Consider the following 21225-nt stretch of genomic DNA (forward strand, 5'->3'; position numbering starts at 1 on the left):
GACTGCTTCCTCCAACAAGGTTTAGATTTTTAAACTGGAGCCCCATCATGCTCTCAACTAAAATGAATGGGAGACTTGCAATTGGCCTCAATGGGACCAGAAGTAAGCCATTACTCTTTTTCAGGAAAGATTTGCTTAACATTAAAGACAGTATGCAAAAACTTAAAATTGGAATGCACAATCTCATATCGCTCATGGTGATGAATAACACAGAAAGAGCATATTTTTAGGGTGTGTTGGGGGAGGAGAAGGAGAGAACAGTACAAAGAAGGAAAGATGATCTTTTATACTTTAGCTTTTGCCACCCTCCTCCAGCACAAGATCTCTAGTCCTGCAAAACGCTTAAGCACATACTTAAGTTTAGCTCTGTTGAAATCAATAAGGGCATGGCTACACTTGCAGGTGTAGAGCACTGGGAGCTACACCAGTCTTTGGAGACTGCAGCAGGGAAAACGCTGCCGAGTGTTTACACTCTCAGCTGGAAGCGCACTGGCGTGGCCACATTAGCAGCTCTTGCAATGCCACAAAGAGCAGTGCATTGTGGTAGCTATCCCTGTGTTCAAGTGGCTGCAGAGTGCTTTTCAAATGCGGGGGGGGAGAGTGTGACAGGGAGTGTGCTGTGTGTATGTGGGGGGAGAGACAGTGGGTTTTTGGGGTGCTGAGTGTGTGTCAGCATGCTATCTTGTAAGTTCAGACCACTCTCACCCCCATCTCTCACTCACACAGTCACAGCAAGCAACATTCCACCCTAACGGTTTGCTTTATCCCAGAGCAGATAAGCATGCCAGCTGTCAAAACAGAGCTTTGAAAGGGCATTTCCGCATTCCTACAGCCAATTCCAAAACAATGACAAGAGTGGCCACTTGACTTAAGGGGATTATGGGACATTTCCAGAGGCCGATCAAAGCGCAGTAATGCAACTAACTCATTCACACTAACGCTGGGGCGTTTCAGCTGAGGCACAACAAGCGTTATGCTTCGCGTGGAGCTGGATTAACAGTTGCAGAGTCCAGGCGCTCTAAGTGCCTTGCCAGTGTGGACAGGTCATGAGTTAGGGCACCTGGGGCTGCTTTAATGCGCTGTAACTTGCAAGTGTAGCCAAGCCCTAAGACTACTCATGTGCTTAAAGTTACACACTTATTATAGTGCTGTGCTGGAATGAACCTATGTATCTACAACCTGATATAGCTAATGTCTGCTATTACCACTTGTGTTATATCTAAAGTGTAATCAGGTTTATAATTGTAATTCAGCCCATTTAGGGTAATTTAGTCAGAGTTTGAAATGTCCATATACTTGAAACCTTTTCTAAGAGCACCTGCTCAGTGATGCACCAAACCTGCATCATAGTGGGTCAATGGCAAACAAATGAAAAACTTTTGTCATTTCCAAAACATTCTGGATGTGGCCCCCCCTTATCAAAATGTCTTGCGTACTGCAGCAAATCTACAGATAGGGTCCCATAATAGTATTCCTGCAACCAATACATTTATTTTTACAGGCAGCATCCACATACTGTACAATTCAACCTGATGAATCAAATCAAGATGTAAACTCAATTCTAGTAGATTTTTCAGAACAATCTGGATTAACCTGACAATTCTGTTTTCATATTTAGAAATTAAAACTGACCTCTACAGCCTTAAAAACATTTTAAGATGGCAGGAATTATCACGATGTCAGCTCTCCAGGATTTATTCAAAATAGTTTTGAAATAAAAAGTTCTACCATGAAGATCTGCTAAGAGATATGGCGGGGGAGGAGGGAAACTCAAAAACTCAAACTCAAAAACTTGTTAGTGAGTCAGTGGTCAACTTCAGGCAGAGGAAATGGCTTTTGCCTTCAGCTCTCAAAAAAAGAAAAATCAAAAAAGTAAAAGAATTGGAGATGAATTAGATATCAGCATACTCTATAACTCAGGACCTGAGAAACTGACTCACTGACTTCCTAGTGATGAGTAGGAAATTTGCCCTGGTGAGATAGGCCTAAACTATTAGTTTCTTTTAAATCTAAGCATTTTTTTTTAAAAAAATAATAATGTTTCCAACCCTTATAGTTGCAAAGATATTTTCATAATGTGAATTGATGTAATTCTGCCTTCCTGAGTTTGCAGACAAAATACTCCAGAACTTCTGCTGCTGTTCACAGATTTGTTAGTAAAAGCAGAGTCAGAAACAGAAATCACCGGTCAGTTTCACAATTTCTGTGCAGAATCCTGTGGGCACCACTGAAAATTACAGGAACTCACTCTATTGTTGCTTGGGAAATTATTCTGAACCAAGCTAGACACAGTAGCTATTCATCTAAAAGACCCAAAAAAACAAAAACCAGAAGAAGAGAGCAGAGGAGACCTCCTTCCTCACAACAGCAAGCAGGTTCAGAGAAGAAAAAAAGAAAAATCCCCATTTCTCTTCAAGCAACTGTTGGCAAAGGTCAAATCTGCAAGACACCTACCAGCCAGACTAATACCAAAGATGAGGAAGGTCAAGGACAGCACCTAAATAGAAATGCAAGCACTCTTGCCTTACCTACAGTTTGGGGGTGGAAGAAAACCTAGGGCTTTCATTAGACCTTTGATAATTAAAGTCCAATGGGAGATTTGCCTTTGACTTAAATGAGCATAGGATCAATCTGTAAAGTAATTTATTTTGGCTCTTTCGTCTTTTGTATTAGCTCTGTCCAGTAGGTTTACTCCTCTGATTAGCAGGCATCTGACAAATTTTTCAATCTCTGCCAACACACCCATACAGTCCACTGGGGGGAAAAGCACCTTGAAGTCCCTGGTTTAGAGATTTGCTGAGTAACTGCTGAAAGATCCAGATTACTGAAGATACAGACAACTATTTGTGTGTTTAAGTGAACTGAATAGTTTCTCTCCTAAATCTAATTTTGCCCATGAGTTCTTTTATACTATTTTTCTTCCTTATTAAATGTTTGTAAATACTAATGTAAATAAGTCTCCAATGTTCCACTTTTCTCCAAAAAAAGCATGGCTTGTAAGTAAAGGTATATAAGGAATCACACAGAATGTAAAAATCTGATCCCGCTCCCACTGAAATCAATTTATGGAGTTTTGTCACTGAGTGCAGTGGGAAAAGGTTCAGGCGCCAACTCTGAATTAATCCACCGCTGATGTAGAGGAGGGAGTCAGGGAAATACATTCTGCCCAGAAGAGACAACAAAAATGGGTGCTGAGAAAAATTTAAGATCCTTTTCACAATATAGATGAGCCTTATTAGATCTTGGCACAGCATTAGTAGTAGAGGGACTAATGTTGAATACAACTTTTCTGTCCATTATGCAAGTGGGGTGGCCTGACCCCAGAATCAAGTTACCATTCTTTAACTAGGATGGCGGGGAGGGAGGAGTTTCTCTGGGTTTTTTTTCCTTCCATCCATCTTCCTTTTTAATCTTTGTTCTTCAGAGCTACTCTGTTCTCCTTTTTAGTGTTTTACTTAACTGTGCTATGCCTGTTTGGTGTAGAGTTAAATACAGATGAAAATATTTCATATCTGTTCACTTTAGATTTGCTGTTAAGGTACTATAAATGAATGACTTGCCCCTGAGGTCAGGTGGGAGAGACAAAGAGAGAGTATAGGAGGAAATTCTCATAATCTTGACACTGAAAACCTGTCAAAGGCTATTATAAAGTGATATATTAGACTGAAAATTGTAAAACATACCTAACATTTTTTCTTTATTTTACTTAAGAAAAATTAAGAAACATAAAAAAATTATATTGATAGCAGCATTTAATATAGATATACCTCCAGGAAAACACCTGACACTGAGATCAGTCTATATGTCCATGACACTTGATTTTTAAAAAACAAAAGGTGTGCACAGTTTTCCACACTTCAAAAATTCTCCATCACTAATAGACTTCTTGTGAAGAATTTCTGTCACCAGCACTCATTTTCTCAGGCAAGACCCAAATGTGTAAACTCATGCTACTGTATTTTAAGAAATACTTAATATTAACCCAATTTTAACATGGAAAAAATGTATAAAATGCATAGCTAGTAACAAATCTCCAAGATACGTAAGCATAGATAACTAGATGTGACAGTATACAGTTAAACTAAACAATTTTGCATTCTACAAACTTTCCCAGATATTGGTCTCTAACACAGTATGTGATCACATGTGTGTGTGAGAGAGACAAGGAGAGACAGACACCCCTGTACAGCAATCACCAATTTTTTTAAAGGGTTCAGTATAAAAAAAGCTGTGTTACAACCATCGTGAATTCCTTAGGAAACATTATAACAAACTCATATATTTCTTGTTTCAAAACTATACTCTTTTATAACAGTGATTAACTTTTTAATATAATTATTTGTCACAGTCTACTGTGATTAAATAAATGCTTTACATCAGTTGAGTCAAACATCCTTTCTATTCCTAGAGTTTTCAAATCAACACAACTTCATTCATGTGTTGGAAAGAGGTTTCCCTCTGTAGGGATACTCTTTTTGATCTGATGACAAATGTTCTCAGTAGAACCAGATTCAGACATCTATTCTGGGGAAAATACCATAACAAAGACAAAACCAAAATTTTACAAACCCAGGGAAGGAAAAATATCTCGTAATGTATCTTGTTCTACTGATAAGGAACTTGAAAACATCTAGTGCAAAAATTCTGAAGAGAGAGAGAGAGTGTGTGTGTGTGTGAGAGAGAGAATAATGACATGCCACAGCAGTAGCCAAGTTTATTTCTGAATTCTAAATTATTTTCATCCATAAATGTAGTCAACAAAAATACTATGTAGTAATCACTCAGTCAATGGTTTAAAAGCGATCCTCCTGAAATGTTGTACATTCATAAGGTAATCCTTACATGAGCAGTACAGATTTCCAGCTGCTAGTTGTAATGAATGGGAGATGGAATGTATTTAAATCAAATAGCACCATCTAGCAAGCCCCCCATAACTTCACATAGGAGGGTAGTTATTACTTGGTGATAGCTCAGTTTGGCAGGCCTCACTTGTAGAATATTAAGGATTTTGATACTGCACGTTAAAGTAGTATTGCCTTATTGGTACAAAAGTTTGGAGGAAAAGTAAAGTAGAGAGAAAAAGATATATATTTTAACGTTTCAGCCCTCAGATTAAAAAAAAACAATACTGCAAAATCTTCATGATGCAAGCCATACAGGAAGTAAAACTAAACTAAATCTACAAAGGTCATCATTCTGAAAGTCAGATTTTTCTGAGGATCCCCTCACAGATTCAACAGCAAGATAATATTAGTTGGTTGGATTTTAGCACTTTTCAAAGTAGATGACACACAGTGGAAAGTACCAGGCACAAAACAGCTGAAATTCTTCTACAATTTCTCTACACAAGTCTAACAAAATGATGTTTGTCCTAATGTATGGTAATTTAATTCTTTTTGCTAAATATTTTTGCAAGAAGCACCAACAGTTGATTAGTCTGTTCAAGTTCTGTCTCAAACCCCATACCAGCAATTCTCATTTCCTGTCAACAATTCCCTCCGCCTTTGTACAATTCCCTATTTCAAAGTTATACATATAGTTCCCAAACATCACGCAATAAAAATGTTTTAAATCTCTTCAAGCATCTCCCTCTCCTTTGTCTCTCAGCAAAGATGCCTGGCCTGCTACTGCTCTAGGAAGTGTGTGTGTGTGTGCCAACCTCTGGAATTAGGAAGTGCTGCTCCTCTAAAATGCTGCAACAAGGAAAACTTTTAGGTGAAGGTTCAAGACACGCTGCCTGAAGGAAACTCATCAGTCATGCCTGGACTATTCATTTTCATGTTAAATGCAGTTCTGGGGTGGTGTGCAATGTGATGTGCAATGTGATTTCTGCACAAGATATATACAAATAGTTTTTCTGGCTGGAAGTCCCCTCGCTCCCTCAATGGCTTTATCCTGAGCTTTCACAGGCTGCAGCAGACTGACTGAATGGTCCTGGCCAGAAGAATTGAAGCCACATACTATACACTTCCTTCTCCCCCTCTCCTGTACTAAGCCCATCACACATGGGCTCTTCCTCCTACTTCACAGTAAGCACCTCCTGTCTGTGCTTCACAAATCTCAATAATGCAAACCAAGTCTGCAAGTACAGCAAACTTAAAGGAACACCATCAATTTGAAAGTCACATTTCTGTCTAAGCATGTTGAACCTACTATAATTACCAATAATATCTAACAGTACTATAACTGAAGGAAGTTAACCAAGTCACTTTACTTCTCCATATTTTTCCAGTTTATTTATTTTGTGCATTTGGTTGTGCTGTGTATAGTCAGTTTCACTGTTTCCCCAGACACTCAGTCAGTTTCTCCCTCCCCTAAAAGGCATTTGTAAACATAATCAGGTGAACAGAAATACACCTATACAATTTATTTTAAAGGGTGTTTTTAAAAAGATCAAGATATGAGAAGCCTCCTTTGAATATCAAAAACATTTCTGAAGATTAGTCAGTTTTTATAAATTCAAGTCCTTGGTGTCCCTTTAACATGTGCGTTGGGGATACACGGGAAAGGGATGCCTCACTGCCATAGAACAGAGATCCTTCTAATTGTCACTGGTTGTACTGTTGGCACTATCCCACCACACACCTACAACTACACAAAAGCCCCCCACAAAAAAATCAGTACCATGTCCCCTTCTTCCCCAGACCAACAGGCCCTCATAATATCTCTGTATTCTTCCTACACAACCTCCTTTTCCCCTTCTCCTCCAACCACAACAACATCCCCACTAATCCCTTTTCCCCACCCACAACAGCCCCAGTTTCACTCCCAAGGAACAATGCACAGCCCACCCACCCCCAGCCCTTCCTCCCCTACACACACTAACCCGCTGTCCTGCCCCCACCCTAGGGAGGGATGAGGCTGGGAGAGCACATCAGGGCTCTGGCGGGGAAGGACAGGGGGAGATATTAGGTCCTGATAAAAAGTTGAGAGCTGCAGAGTTGCAGGCAGCACAGGGAGCTTCTGCCTCTCCCACCCCAGCGGGAGCCCCACAGCGGCGCCCCCCAGCAGCACAGGCTAGGCTCTTTGTCACCAAAGTTAGTCCAACACTTCCCACCGGCACAGACCCCCTTTGGGGACGGGGACAGGGGAGGGGGGGCCTCCCCCAACCTTCCGCTCCTTGCCCTAGACCGTCACCCTCCAATGCGAGGGGCTCAGCCCCCGCCCGCGCTGCACCCCCACCCCACAATGCGCGGGGCTCAGCCATCACCTGCCGTTCACCCCGCGACGGGCGAGGGGTTCGGGCGCCTCCTGTCCCACCTCCCTGCCGAGCGCGGGGAACTCAGACACTGCTGCCTCCGCCACCCCCCAGCAACGAGAGCAGCTCGCAACCCCCCGGCCCCTTCCCCCAGCTTGCCAGCGAGGGGCTCGTGCACCCGACTCCTAACCCTCGGGTCCTCCGCACCCCAAGCCCTGGCTCCCCGCTCCGGCTCCCCGCTGGCTCCCCTCAGCTCCGCGACCGTGCGCGCGGCCCCCTCTCCGGCGAGCAGGAAAGTTACTTTGTGCAGGGTCTGTGAAGGTGTGTGCGCCCCCCGCCCAGTCCGCCTGTGCGGTCCGGCGGGCTGTACTCACTTCTCCCTGGCCTGGCTGTCGGACGGGACGCTGCTGTTGCTCTTGCCTTTGCCGTACATGCCTGCAGAGAGCTCCGACTGTCACGCACCTGTCAACCCATCACAGCCTCCCCAGGAACAGCCCCGTCACCATGGAGACACTGCCACACACACACACCATTGGTCCGCTGCACGTTCGGGCACGCCCACAACACAGTGATTGACAGGCGGAGACCAGGACTGACTGCTCCCTCCTCCTCCCCGCTTCCCCCACCCCTCGGCTCCTCCTCCCCCTCCCCTCTCCCTTCTCCAGCGCAAGGGGGAATTTGAAACGGTTGTAGAAGGATTTTAAACAACTGGCTGTTCTGTGCGCTCGACACCCCCCCTCCGTCGCTGCCGGAGAGGGAGAGCGCTGGGGAGAGCGGGAAAGTGCGGACTGGATTCCACAGCCAGCGGCACCCGGCAGCTTCAGGCCCTCCTCCCGCCGCCCAGCCAGCCACACGGGCAGCTTCAGCCCCCTCTCCCCCCGACCAGCTAATCAACCGTCCCCCCTCCTCCCCCACTGCTCTACCACCCACAGGCCGCCGCGCCGGGCAACGAGACCTGCCCCACGGCTCAGCCAGCGGCAGGCGCGTTACCCCGGCCCTGGTGTTCAGTGGGGGAAGTGAGACCCCCAGACAGCCAGCCTCTGCCCCACTGCTCAGCCGGCCTCAGCCCCCTACCCCCCACTGCTCAGCCCCCAGCACAGCCGGCCTCTGCCCCCCTCCCCACTGCTCAGCCCCCAGCACAGCCAGCCTCAGCCCCCTACCCCCCCACTGCTCAGCCCCCAGCACAGCCGGCCTCTGCCCCCCTCCCCACTGCTCAGCCCCCAGCACAGCCGGCCTCAGCCCCCTACCCCCCACTGCTCAGCCCCCAGCACAGCCGGCCTCTGCCCCCCTCCCCACTGCTCAGCCCCCAGCACAGCCAGCCTCAGCCCCCTACCCCCCACTGCTCAGCCCCCAGCACAGCCAGCCTCAGCCCCCTAACCCCCACTGCTCAGCCCCCAGCACAGCCGGCCTCTGCCCCCTACCCCCCCCACTGCTCAGCCCCCAGCTCAGCCGGCCTCTGCCCCCCTCCCCACTGCTCAGCCCCCAGCACAGCCAGCCTCAGCCCCCTACCCCCCACTGCTCAGCCCCCAGCACAGCCGGCCTCTGCCCCCCTCCCCACTGCTCAGCCCCCAGCACAGCCAGCCTCAGCCCCCTACCCCCCCACTGCTCAGCCCGCAGCACAGCCGGCCTCAGCCCCCTACCCCCCCACTGCTCAGCCCCCAGCACAGCCGGCCTCTGCCCCCTACCCCCCACTGCTCAGCCCGCAGCACAGCTGGCCTCTGCCCCCTACCCCCCACTGCTCAGCCCGCAGCACAGCCGGCCTCAGCCCCCTAACCCCCCCACTGCTCAGCCCGCAGCACAGCCGGCCTCAGCCCCCTAACCCCCCCACTGCTCAGCCCCCAGCAAAGCCGGCCTCAGCCCCCTACCCCCCCACTGCTCAGCCCCCAGCACAGCCGGCCTCAGCCCCCTACCCCCCCACTGCTCAGCCCCCAGCACAGCCGGCCTCAGCCCCCTACCCCCCCACTGCTCAGCCCCCAGCACAGCCAGCCTCAGCCCCCTACCCCCCCACTGCTCAGCCCCCAGCACAGCCAGCCTCAGCCCCCTACCCCCCACTGCTCAGCCCCCAGCACAGCCGGCCTCAGCCCCCTACCCCCCCACTGCTCAGCCCCCAGCACAGCCGACCTCTGCCCCCCTCCCCACTGCTCAGCCCCCAGCACAGCCAGCCTCAGCCCCCTACCCCCCCCCACTGCTCAGCCCCCAGCACAGCCAGCCTCAGCCCCCTACCCCCCCCACTGCTCAGCCCCCAGCACAGCCGGCCTCTGCCCCCCTCCCCCCACTGCTCAGCCCCCAGCACAGCCGGCCTCAGCCCCCTACCCCCCCACTGCTCAGCCCCCAGCACAGCCGGCCTCTGCCCCCTACCCCCCCACTGCTCAGCCCCCAGCACAGCCGGCCTCAGCCCCCTACCCCCCCACTGCTCAGCCCCCAGCACAGCCAGCCTCAGCCCCCTACCCCCCCACTGCTCAGCCCCCAGCACAGCCGGCCTCTGCCCCCTACCCCCCACTGCTCAGCCCCCAGCACAGCCGGCCTCAGCCCCCTACCCCCACCCACTGCTCAGCCCCCAGCACAGCCAGCCTCAGCCCCCTAACCCCCACTGCTCAGCCCCCAGCACAGCCGGCCTCAGCCCCCTAACCTCCACTGCTCAGCCCCCAGCACAGCCGGCCTCTGCCCCCTACCCCCCACTGCTCAGCCCGCAGCACAGCCAGCCTCAGCCCCCTACCCCCCCACTGCTCAGCCCCCAGCACAGCCAGCCTCAGCCCCCTACCCCCACCCACTGCTCAGCCCCCAGCACAGCCAGCCTCTGCCCCCACCCCCACCCACTGCTCAGCCCCCAGCACAGCCAGCCTCAGTCCCCTACCCCCCCACTGCTCAGCCCCCAGCACAGCCAGCCTCAGCCCCCTACCCCCCACTGCTCAGCCCCCAGCACAGCCGGCCTCAGCCCCCTACCCCCCCACTGCTCAGCCCCCAGCACAGCCAGCCTCTGCCCCCCTCCCCACTGCTCAGCCCCCAGCACAGCCGGCCTCAGCCCCCTAACCCCCACTGCTCAGCCCCCAGCACAGCCGGCCTCTGCCCCCTACCCCCCACTGCTCAGCCCGCAGCACAGCCGGCCTCTGCCCCCTACCCCCCACTGCTCAGCCCCCAGCACAGCTGGCCTCTGCCCCCTACCCCCCACTGCTCAGCCCGCAGCACAGCCGGCCTCTGCCCCCTACCCCCCACTGCTCAGCCCCCAGCACAGCCGGCCTCTGCCCCCTACCCCCCACTGCTCAGCCCCCAGCACAGCCAGCCTCAGCCCCCTAACCTCCACTGCTCAGCCCCCAGCACAGCCAGCCTCTGCCCCCCTCCCCACTGCTCAGCCCGCAGCACAGCCAGCCTCTGCCCCCTACCCCCCCACTGCTCAGCCCCCAGCACAGCCAGCCTCAGCCCCCTACCCCCCACTGCTCAGCCCCCAGCACAGCCAGCCTCTGTCTGCTCCTCCGCCCAGCACTTCTCAGTGTCTAGCACAACCAGCCTTAGCCCACCCACCCCCTGCTCAGCATGGCCAGACTCAGACCCCTGTCGCCTTCCAAAACTTTTTTTTTTGTAAACAATTTCCTGTTACAACTGTGAATAGTCTTGTTCTGGGGCCTAATTCATGATTTTGAATGTTTGGAGTTGGCAATACTACTTACATATGGAGGGTGTCTGATGGAGAACAACAGTCCAGCCCTGCCCTGCCTGTGGTGAGCAGCAGCAACTGACTAGCCCTGCCCTTCCTATTAATCAAATTAAATGAAAGGGCCTCAACACACAATGTCCTGAGAACCAAAACTGTAGGATTTAGAACAGATTTAGTAACTCCCATATAAAGAATATTAAGAGAAATTATGTACTTTTTTTAAAGCTACACCAGGGACATCATTTTCATATGAAGACACTCACCATTATTATTGTTTACTATTTGTCTTACAGTAGCACCCAGAAGTTTCAGTCAGAATGGAGGCCCTATTGTGCTTAAGAACACAAGAGCAGCCATACTGAGTCTGACAATGGCCATTGCCAGATGCTTCACAGGAAGTGAACAGAACTGGGCAATGTATCAAGAGATCCAACCCCTTTCATCCAGTCCCAGCTGCTAGCAGCCAGAGGTTTAGGAGAGCCCAGAATGGGGGTTGTGTCTCTGATTATCTTGGTTAATAGCAGCTAATGGACCTATCCTCCAAGAACTTCTCTCATTTTTTTTTGAACCCAGTTATATTTTTGGTCTTCACAACATCCCCTGGCAACCATAGGCTGGAATGAAGGGTGCTGCCGCATCTCCTAGCTTGAAGTGGTTTCAATGATATACAGGGTTTACAGTTTGGTTCAATGACTCTCAGCACCTCCACTATAAAAATTGTTCCAGTACCCCTGCTGGCAATGAGTTCCACAGACTGACTGTGTGTTATGTGAAGAAGTACTTCCTGCTGTTTGATTTAAACCTGCTGCCTATTAATTTCATTGAGTCCCCTGGTTCCTGTGTTACGTAAAGGGGTAAATAACAAATTCACTTTCTCCACCCCATTCATGATTTTATAGACCTCTATCGTATTCCCCCCTCAGTTGTGTCTTTTCCAAGCTGAACAGTCACAGTCTTTTTAACCTCTCCCCATATGAAAGCTGTTCAATACTCCTAATAATTTTTGTTTTTCTTCTCTGTACTTTTTCCAACTCTAATACATCTTTTTTGAGATGGGGCAACCAGATGGGCCCAAGGAATGGGCATACTAATGACATTATGATATTTTCTGTCTTATTATCAAGCTCTTTCCTAATGGTTCCTAACAATCTGTTAGCCTTTTTTGACTGCCGCTGCATATTGAGCAGATGTGTTCAGAGCTATCCACAATGACTCTAAGAGCTATTTCTTGAGTGTAACGGCTAATTTAGACCCCATCCTTTTGTATGTATAGTTGGGATTATGTTTTCCGATATGCACTACTTTGCATTTGTCAACATTCAATCTGATCTGCCATTTTCTTGCCCAGTCACCCAGTTTGTGAGATCCTTTAACTAGTTACTGATCCATGAGAGGACCTTCCTTCTTTTCCCATTATTGCTTACTTTGCACTTTGGTAACTGGACTTGCCAAAGTTTATGCTCAGTTTTTTTCCTCAAAAACATTTGACTTCCAGTTTTTAAAGGGTGTCTTTTGTCTCTAACTGCCTCTTTTATGTTGTTGTTTAGCCATGGTGGCATTTTTTTGGACCGCTTGTTTTTGTTATTTGGAGTATACATATAGTTTGAGCTTCTATTACGGTGTTTTTTTAAAAGTTTCCATGCAGCTTACAGGCATTTCACTCTTGTGACTGTTTCTTTTACTTTCCCTTTAACAAACCTTGTTTTTGTGTAGTTCCCCTTTTTGAAGCTAAATATTACTGTGGTGAGTTTCTTTGGGTATTTTCCCCCCTACAAGGATGTTAAATTTAATTTCATTATGGTCGCTATTACCGAACGATAATGCTTGGTGTTCTACAAGCATAGGTCTTGATCTTATAGAGCTCTGTCCCTGGGCTTCAGACCCCAAGCTCTAGCCCAAGCCCAAAGGTCTACACAGCTCTTTTTAGTGGCATAATGCAAGCCCAAAGCTGTAGACCCAGGCTCTGAGACTCACTGCTTTAAAATGCTATGTAGGCATACCTTGAGTGCCTTCCATGTGAAACTGATAGCAATAGTGAAGTCTCTACCAAACTTTATGGAATTTTTGACTCTTCTCCGTATTCAGGGTTAAAACTCTTCTTGGGGTACATTGAGTTATTTTTGTTGATTGGTAGGATGATGTTTGTGTCTAGTTTGGAGATTTTGTTTTGGGATGGTGGTGTTTGGGTACAGTGGTTGTCACTGTGAACATTGTTCTTCCAATGGTAGAAAGGCTTTTATGAAGAGGAAAAAATTGCAATGTTTCTTAAAGATGTTTAGACTCTGGAATCATCTAATCTTCTTTGGAAGTTTGTTCCATAACCAGATTTCCTCAGTTGAGAAAGCTGGGTCCCCCGCTTTCACATGTTGCATCCAGGGCACTGTACACATGTCTCAGTAGCTCCTAGATTGAAATTTGGCCTTTAATGTAGTTAAGGCTTGATCCATTAGGGGTGGGATGAACTATGAAAGGGTGGGAATGAACTAAGAATGAGCAAAATGAGTAGGGTACCAATAACTCTTCTTTTGTAGGTCCCCCCAAAATTGTAAAACTCATTCTTCTGGATCCCCCATGTCTAGTAATGAAATTCAGAAGATAGTGTCAGAACTGTGCTTTGAGATCCTCCAGTGAAAGGCATATAGAAGTATTATGACTTAATTATGGTGTACGCAAAGAACCAAAATACTCGTAGGACTTTGTTTGAGATTTGCCAAGTTAACATCACAATTGCCTTCACAAGAGTGCTATCATCTTGCATTATGTGTCATCAATACAATGCAAACAAAACATCACATGGATACAAAAGTTTGTTCAGTAAACAGATAGATTAACATGAAAACATCCGAACAGTCTTATGAAGTTTTGTGTCATTAGTCCTCTTTAAAAAGTATTACACACGTACATAAAACATATTTGTGCCCTTGCTCAAATCATTTTTAGTACAAACACTGTTCTTTGCAACAGCGTTGCATCTCATGGGACCAATATTGTAATTAATGAGATTTGAAACACATATACTGAGAGAAATTAAGATCCTAATATAAAAAAAATAAAGATCCACTGTTTTTGTTTAAAAGGGGAGGGGGGTTACTTTAAAGCTTCTTAGTCCAAAACTGGAAAGGAATTCACAATGTATTTTTAGAGTGTTATAAAAAATCTCTTACATAATGCTGATTAATTCTTAGGTTTGAAGGAAGAGCACTAGGCTTTGTGTGTCAGAGTGTTGACCAGATGAGCCACTGAGGGGATGGTTTGGGATTTTTTTTAACTTCTAGATATAGAATGCTACAATTATTCAACTATTACAGGATTTAGCTTTGTTTGGGCATCTATGAAGATTTTTCTGTTCCTGGAATCTGCATCTTATTCTTGGAAGTCTTTATCATTTTAAAACATATGTTACATTATATCACCCTGCCTGCGATATAGGATAGCTGCAAACCATTTCTTCTTTTGCTTTTCTTTTACTGCAGCTAGTTATGTTGTGGAGCAACGTTAAGAATGTCTGCAGTGGCACATTATCAGTTCAGCTCTGTCATAATGGCTGTTACTTCTGTAGAGCCACTAGTGCTCCACTTTCTTTATATGTTTATTATAATGATGTGAATAATCAATTTAAAATTCTTTTCATTTTGTGGATTTTTCAAAATCCTAACTATTGTAAATGGCTGAGTTCAGACAACATTCTCTTCCAAGACATTATATTTCAATAGATCCAATCATTAAATGACATTTCCTTATTTTTAATCCTAGTTATACCTGTATAGTTTTGAAGTGCAGCTGGAATGAATTTTGGCTAGCTGTCACATTTTAGAAATAAGCGTCATGGGCAAGAATAGACTAGGCTTGGTCCTTTTAAAAAGACATTTTAGGGGTTAGGTTAGCCTTGGGGACCCCAAGAGTTTCTCCTCCTTTTTTAATAGGTTTCATCTCTCCATGAAATTTCTAACTAGGGACCTGATTCTGCAATCGTTAATCACAGGACCACTCACATGAATGAGGATTGCTCCCCTGAATAAGGGAGGGCCTAGCTCATCATTAGAGGCAGTACAAGGAGCAGAAAAGCAAAAGAAAAGCTCTGGTTGTTGCTGTCTTCCAGTGGGAAAGAAATCAAAGGCTGGTGGGAATGGCTCAACTGCAGTGCGAGTGGGAGGAGTAAGAGAAGGCTCAGAGACAAGGCTGGTTTCATTGCCTGCCAGCTTGGTGCCCTGAGCTCATGGCATCAGAATTCCCTTCCCCAGTACAGTCCCCTCTTATCCTCAGCAGAGCTCATGATGTCACCCCCAATTTCTTTTGTAAGTACTTCTTCAGTCCCCTGGGAGAAGTTCCCATCACTGGAGGTTTATTCCCTACAGGCGGTTAGTGCTGCACAAGGTTGCTTGATTGGCCCCATGCCCTGACGATAGAGGGCCCAGTCTTGTGACGTGCTGAGCATTCCTACTGAAAAGAGTTAAGGGGCATTCAGCATCTTTCAGGATTGGACCCAATGGGCTAGACTGTGCTTTTATGACAGTCCACATCCCATCCCAGGATCCTGCAGGGAAGCATGCAAACCACTAAACCCCTTCACCTGCTCTACTCTTCTTGCTGGTCTTAATTTGCAGGCTTTTGTATGAAAGCTGGTTTTAGCCCTGCTTCATCCTTACCCTTTTTGGCTTCTCCAAAGAGCACAGGGACTGCAATTTTGCCTGGCCTTTACATGGACATTCAAGGGGAGTAAAGGCTCTCTTTGCATACTCCTCTTACAGTGTTCAGCAATGTGAGGGCCATGCAGAATCTCACCCACAGTTAGCATTTCCTAGCGGAGATCAAGACATTAGAAATAACTTTCAAAAAAATCAGACCAAGATTAGTCTATTACTCCCTCTAGCACAGTATAGGCCAGCGTGAATGCTTAACACCTGTGGTCAAATCACTACTCTGGCTTCCTGTTTGCTTCCAGTTGCAAATCAAACTGTTGATGATGATCTTTAAAGCCTTGTGTGACATTCTTTGTCCATAATTTATAGTTCATGACAAAAAGAAACAAACTAAACTGCTCATATGTTTTAACAAGAGGCCTGACTGAAACTAGATTGAGCCAGACAACCTAGTTTGTGAAAGGTGGTATCTGTGCTAGGTTGTTAAGCATTTGAAAGACACCTATTAATTATCATTACTGCCTCAATGGTCCATCTTCTAAAGAATGCAAGACCCTAATGTGTGAGTAGGTAACTGGAGAAAAATGGCTTGGAAATTGGGGATAACTGCCTTAGATCGGGGTTTCCAGGGGAATAAGGGACTTAGTTGGGCCCCAATACTGCAAGGAGTTCCATGTGGGCAGAACCATAAATGGCACTCCTTTCAGGTGCAGGCAGGGGACGGGATCCACCCACACTGCAGCACTGGAGGCTTTGTCTGGTTCAACTAGCACCATGTACAGAAACAAATACTTGTGTCAGAAGAGCCTATATTACCTTATTACTTGCTGTCCCACAAAATTCAGCACTCTTTTATGAAAAAAAGATGATCTCATTATGGAGCAGCTGATAATTTCTGACTTGGTCTGACACAGGCAGACTGCTAACTTCAACAGGTTTAACTATCACAATAGCCACTTGTGTGTTTTGTCTTTAGAATTAGTCAGAATGTGCCTCCATAAGATTTAATGATGAGGTTACATATGATGGGATGCAGGTTTGGGTGTGTCCGGGAGCAGAATTTGGCCTTTAGCCAGTAATGTATCATTACTAGATCAACAAATCTGTTCAGAAGCCTCAACATTTTAAAATTTATTAATCTCTGTTTTAAAAAAAAGATTCCAATGCAAGCAAAAGCCCTCAAACTTAGGATCTGGAAAAATAAATGGTCACAGCTATCATACTGTGACAGCTTTGGCAAACCTTTACACAGTTTTATAAAACAAATACTGGGTGATGTTCTATTCCCTAGGTAGCTTTTTACCATTAGATGTTCATACTTAATATAAGAGAGGAACAAAATGGTTCTATCTAGCCACATATTTACTTAGCACATATCAGTGAATTAAATATCATCCCAGTGGTATGCCACATCAGCCATGCTATGTCAACATGTTCAAACATACATTAGCTCTGTGGGACTTTTCTGTCCTCCTGGATGTGACAAAAGCTATAATAACCTGTGAAAGTCAGATCATTTCTGTCTGCATTATGGGCTTAATCTTCTGAGGAGCTGAGTTCCCTCGACCCCCAATGAACTCGGGGGGATGAGGAAATTCAACACCTCCCAGGACCGAGGCCTACCTTCTGGAAAGTACAGTGTAACCCTGACATCTGAGTATTTGCTTCTCATTGTTTTAAAAACTAATTTGACTTTTTCATGCACAGTTAAAAAGGGAAATATTGACAATTGACTACGATTTCACCCAGTATAATATTTTGAGTTTCAGGGCTCAGGCAAAGGATGGTGATGACTAAAACCACGTGGCTTATACCAAACGGAAGCTGTGCTAGATCTGATTGATGGCTCAATGGTTTACTTTTGACAGTAGTGTTAAAAGTAAAAAGTAAAAGTAAAAACAAAGCAAAAACTTTTTTCAGTCAGGAATTGGCTTATTTATAAAAATACTTTTAAAAACTTGTATTTATGCATATGTTGTCTCCTCTAACTGACTGAAGCATACAATAGATCTTCAGAGCCAACCAGAATGCAACAAACAATAAATAAGCAATAGCACATGAGGCATAGAGGAAGGATTGCGTTAAATCAACTAATTTAAAGCACTGATTTTAATCATGATTTAAATCAGTAAGCAGGGAATTTTGATTAAAATCATCAATTTTAATCTTGTTTTGCATTTGTACTTTTCAGTTATTTTCCTAAGGAAAGGCTGATTCTGATTGGTTGGTAACCATTAAAACATGTTGATTTATAACTAAATATAGCCTTTACACTAAATGTGGTGCTTCTTTTTGTTAACCAGGAGCATACACTATAACAATACACATTTATTTAAGCAATTACATAGCCTAATTTACATTTATTCAGATCCTTAATGTTTACATTTTTATTATGTTTGAAAATGGTGAATGAAGCATATATTTTTACTAGATAATGAGTCACTTTTTACTTGTGATTTGTATCAGATTCTGTTTGGAAATTCAAATTTAGTTAAAAATGCACATATGCAGCACTTTAAAACTGCTTTTTTATTAGTTAAATAAAATTACTTTACATGTGCTGGACACATAAGGAAAAAAGTTTATCAAAACGTGTTTGCATTTAAAACTAACTGATTTATTAAACAAAGTATTATCTGTAGCTAGTGAATTGAACTGATTCTTTATGGTCACCATTGTCCTTCAAGATTTTAGAACTATTAGAGATCATTCTCTCACACCTAGTTTTTATTTGTAGACTAGAAGAAGAAAACAAGCTCTCCTGTATGTTCAGCTCCTTATTGGTTTTTTAACTTTGCATGGTCTAGTCATTGAACTGAACTAGTGGATTAAGCTGAAATGAAGAAAATATTCTCTCTCCATCTGCCACGAGGCTAGTGCTGACAAAAGCTGGTTTAGCAGTTCAACAAACTCTGGTTACAGGTGGTCAGCCAGTGATGTCCACCAGTTCAGTGTTTGACTTTCTTTAAAACTTCAGCAGAAAACATACTGATTAATTTTTGTTTTATTTTAATTTAATTTTAAATCATTTTAACGAATGATAGTAAATTTAGGCCTTAACATAGGTTGTCATAATTTCAAATTTAATTTTAAAAAATAAACCTGTATTTAATTAAAATAAAACAATCCAGTTTTTTAAAAAATCAATTTTTTAAAAATCATCCACTTTTATCCACCCCGCAGGCTTATTATTCATAGAGAATACCACCAGGTCCAACAACCCATCTCAAATCAACCAAAGGAATCAGTTCACAAATACTTTGCAATGCATGAAATCAAGAGACAAAGTAAGATAATAGCCCATGATTCTTCATATAGTTTACATTGACCCGCATTGAACCATGAATACATGGAATCTTTGTTATTCTCATTTAAAGGTAATCACTCCGCAGCCCTTACCTTGTTGATGTTGGTTTATGGGATCAACTGGGAGACTTATGAACATTATACAGCAAACCTTGGAAAGCCCTGTCCACGCTGCAATTCTGTACAACAAAAACAAGCATGTCAGAGGATCCAGTTACAACATAGTGATCATATGATCCATATAACTCGTTAATGTATGGCCATGGTGCCTAATGGGATCCAGAGGGCACCATGGCACTGAGGAGACCCAAGGCCCCTGGTTCTTTAACATGTTGTAATCAGTGTGGATCCCATCATACGTGTGCATGCACCTTTGGTGCATAAGAGCAGATTTTTCTTGTCCAGAAATGTCCATCACACATGCCCTGGGCCTCCTCATGCTTCCATAAAGGTAATAAAGGGTGGAGCAGCCCCAACCCTATGTCAGTTCCCTTACAATTCAAAGCCTGTGTTGCTGATGACTTCAAAAACACAGATGGAGGGCGGGTTGTGGGGTCCACACTGACTGCAACATCTCAAAGAACCATAGTTATTGTTAGGAGAGTAACCCTTCTTTCTTCTTTGAGTATGTGTAGGTGACTGGCAAGAAGTAGCCTCCTTGAATTGTGACAGTGAAGAGTTTCAGCTGTATCAGTCACTCAGTGATTGAAGTACTGTATTCCCAAACTTGGCATGTGACCTCACTGCCATGTCATGGGCAGGATGTTTAACAAAAGTTAGCAGGTTGCTCCACATAGCTGCCTTGCTGATCAGTGACTGGCACATTTCTGAAGCAAGCAGAAGATGCTGCCTTCACCCTAGTGGTGTATGCCTTGATGTTTGGAGGGAGAGGCTAGCCAGTCAATTGATAGCTAGTGGAAATGCACTGTGTGATTGTGACACTCTGTATCTCAGGAGAACACCCTGCACCCCCAGGTTCATCCTTATAATCTGATTGTGGAGTATCCAATGCAAAGTTTGTCATGTCGGGTGTCTTCGGAAGGCTCCTGATGCACTGAGCATTGTTGTTATAGTAATGTTATAGGTTGTAATTTCATGTATATAGTTATGAGGCTGAAAATGTGTCCTCATGGCTTAAAACAAGTGCAGGTAAAACTCTCCGGGAGCAGGGGTCAGTTCACACCTCATCAGGGCATGTATGGGACAAACCCAGCCCAGCCTCATGGGAACAAAGGACACTGGCCTAGGCAGCAACAAAGGATCTGTTGGACTCTCGAGTGACTCACCCCCCTTCCCTTGGTCAGTTTGGGACTATGATGAGGTAATGTTCACCTGACTCTGAAGGGGGGGGAAGCAAAGTCAAGAGGGAAAAAAGAACATGATAAAAGGAAGAGACATTTGCCATGCTCTCTCTCTCCTCCACCTCCAACTACAGACACCACCACCAAGCAACTGAAGTGCTAATCAAAGGGGAGAGCCTGGCTGAAAGGCAAGCAGCCAGCCTGTGGTGAGAAGCACCAAAGTTTGTAAGGGCACTGAAAGTGTTAAGATCAGCTTAGACTGCGTTTTGCTTTTATTTCATTTGACCAAATCTGATTTGTTGTGCTTTGACTTATAATCACTTAAAATCTATCTTTTGTGGTTAATAAATTTGTTTCTTTATTGTACCTGAAGCAGTGTGTTTGGTTTGAAGCATGTCAGAGACTCCCCTTGGGATAATAAGCCTGGTACATATCAATTTCTTTGTTAAATTGACGAATTCATATAAGCTTGCAGCATCCAGCGGGCATAACTGGACACTGCAAGATGGAGGTTCCTAGGGTTGTGTCTGGGACCGGAGATATTGGCTGGTGTCATTCAGTTGCACAATCCAAGCAGCAGCTGGCCAAAAGTGCTCACTCATGTAGCTGGGAGCAGCTTACATGTGTGAACTGCCCGGGAGTGGGGGTTCTCACAGCAGAGCCTGGTAAGGCTGGCTCCCAGAGTCGAGGATTGGAGTGACCTAGCAGATTACCAGTCCAGATAACACCAGGGGAATGTCACAGTGATCCACTTCAAGATTCTTTGTGATATGATAGCCTGGTCTTTCGATGCACCACATATGGTCACAAAGAGGTGTAGAGAGACTTTAAAAGGCTTGGTCCTCTTGAGGTAATACAGCAAGGCTCTGAAACATTCAAAGTATGGAGCTTCTTTTCTCTTCATGCTGAGTGTGGCTTCCGGAAGAAGAATTAATTGGTTCAGGTAGAATTACAAGCCCATCTTAGGGATGAATTTGGTGTGTGGTTTTATCACCACCTTGTCCCTGTGGAAGGAGGTCCATCTATAAGTGCTTGGAGCCCATTGACTCTCCGTGGAGAAGTAATGGCCACAAGAAAGACAGTCTTGGTGGTAAGGTGGTGTGCAGTCAAAGAGCGGTTTGAAAGGAA

General features: G+C 45.4%; 1 protein-coding gene across 5 annotated transcripts in view; it reads right to left on the reverse strand.

The window, feature by feature from the left end:
• The window catches only part of SSBP2 (single stranded DNA binding protein 2), a 273747-nt gene extending 266057 nt beyond the window's left edge, over positions 1-7690 (reverse strand). For all 5 annotated transcript variants that reach the window (XR_012158937.1, XM_073344389.1, XM_073344396.1 and 2 more), the window contains exon 1: positions 7573-7690. Coding sequence is in view for 4 of the 5 variants with exons in the window: in XM_073344389.1 (XP_073200490.1) it covers positions 7573-7631 (59 nt within the window). In the remaining variant the exon portion in view is untranslated. The remainder of the gene's footprint in view (positions 1-7572) is intronic.
• Between the last annotated feature and the right edge of the window lie 13535 nt (positions 7691-21225).

This window comes from Lepidochelys kempii, chromosome 5, assembly GCF_965140265.1.
Source record: "Lepidochelys kempii isolate rLepKem1 chromosome 5, rLepKem1.hap2, whole genome shotgun sequence".
Taxonomy (NCBI): Eukaryota; Metazoa; Chordata; order Testudines; family Cheloniidae; genus Lepidochelys; species Lepidochelys kempii.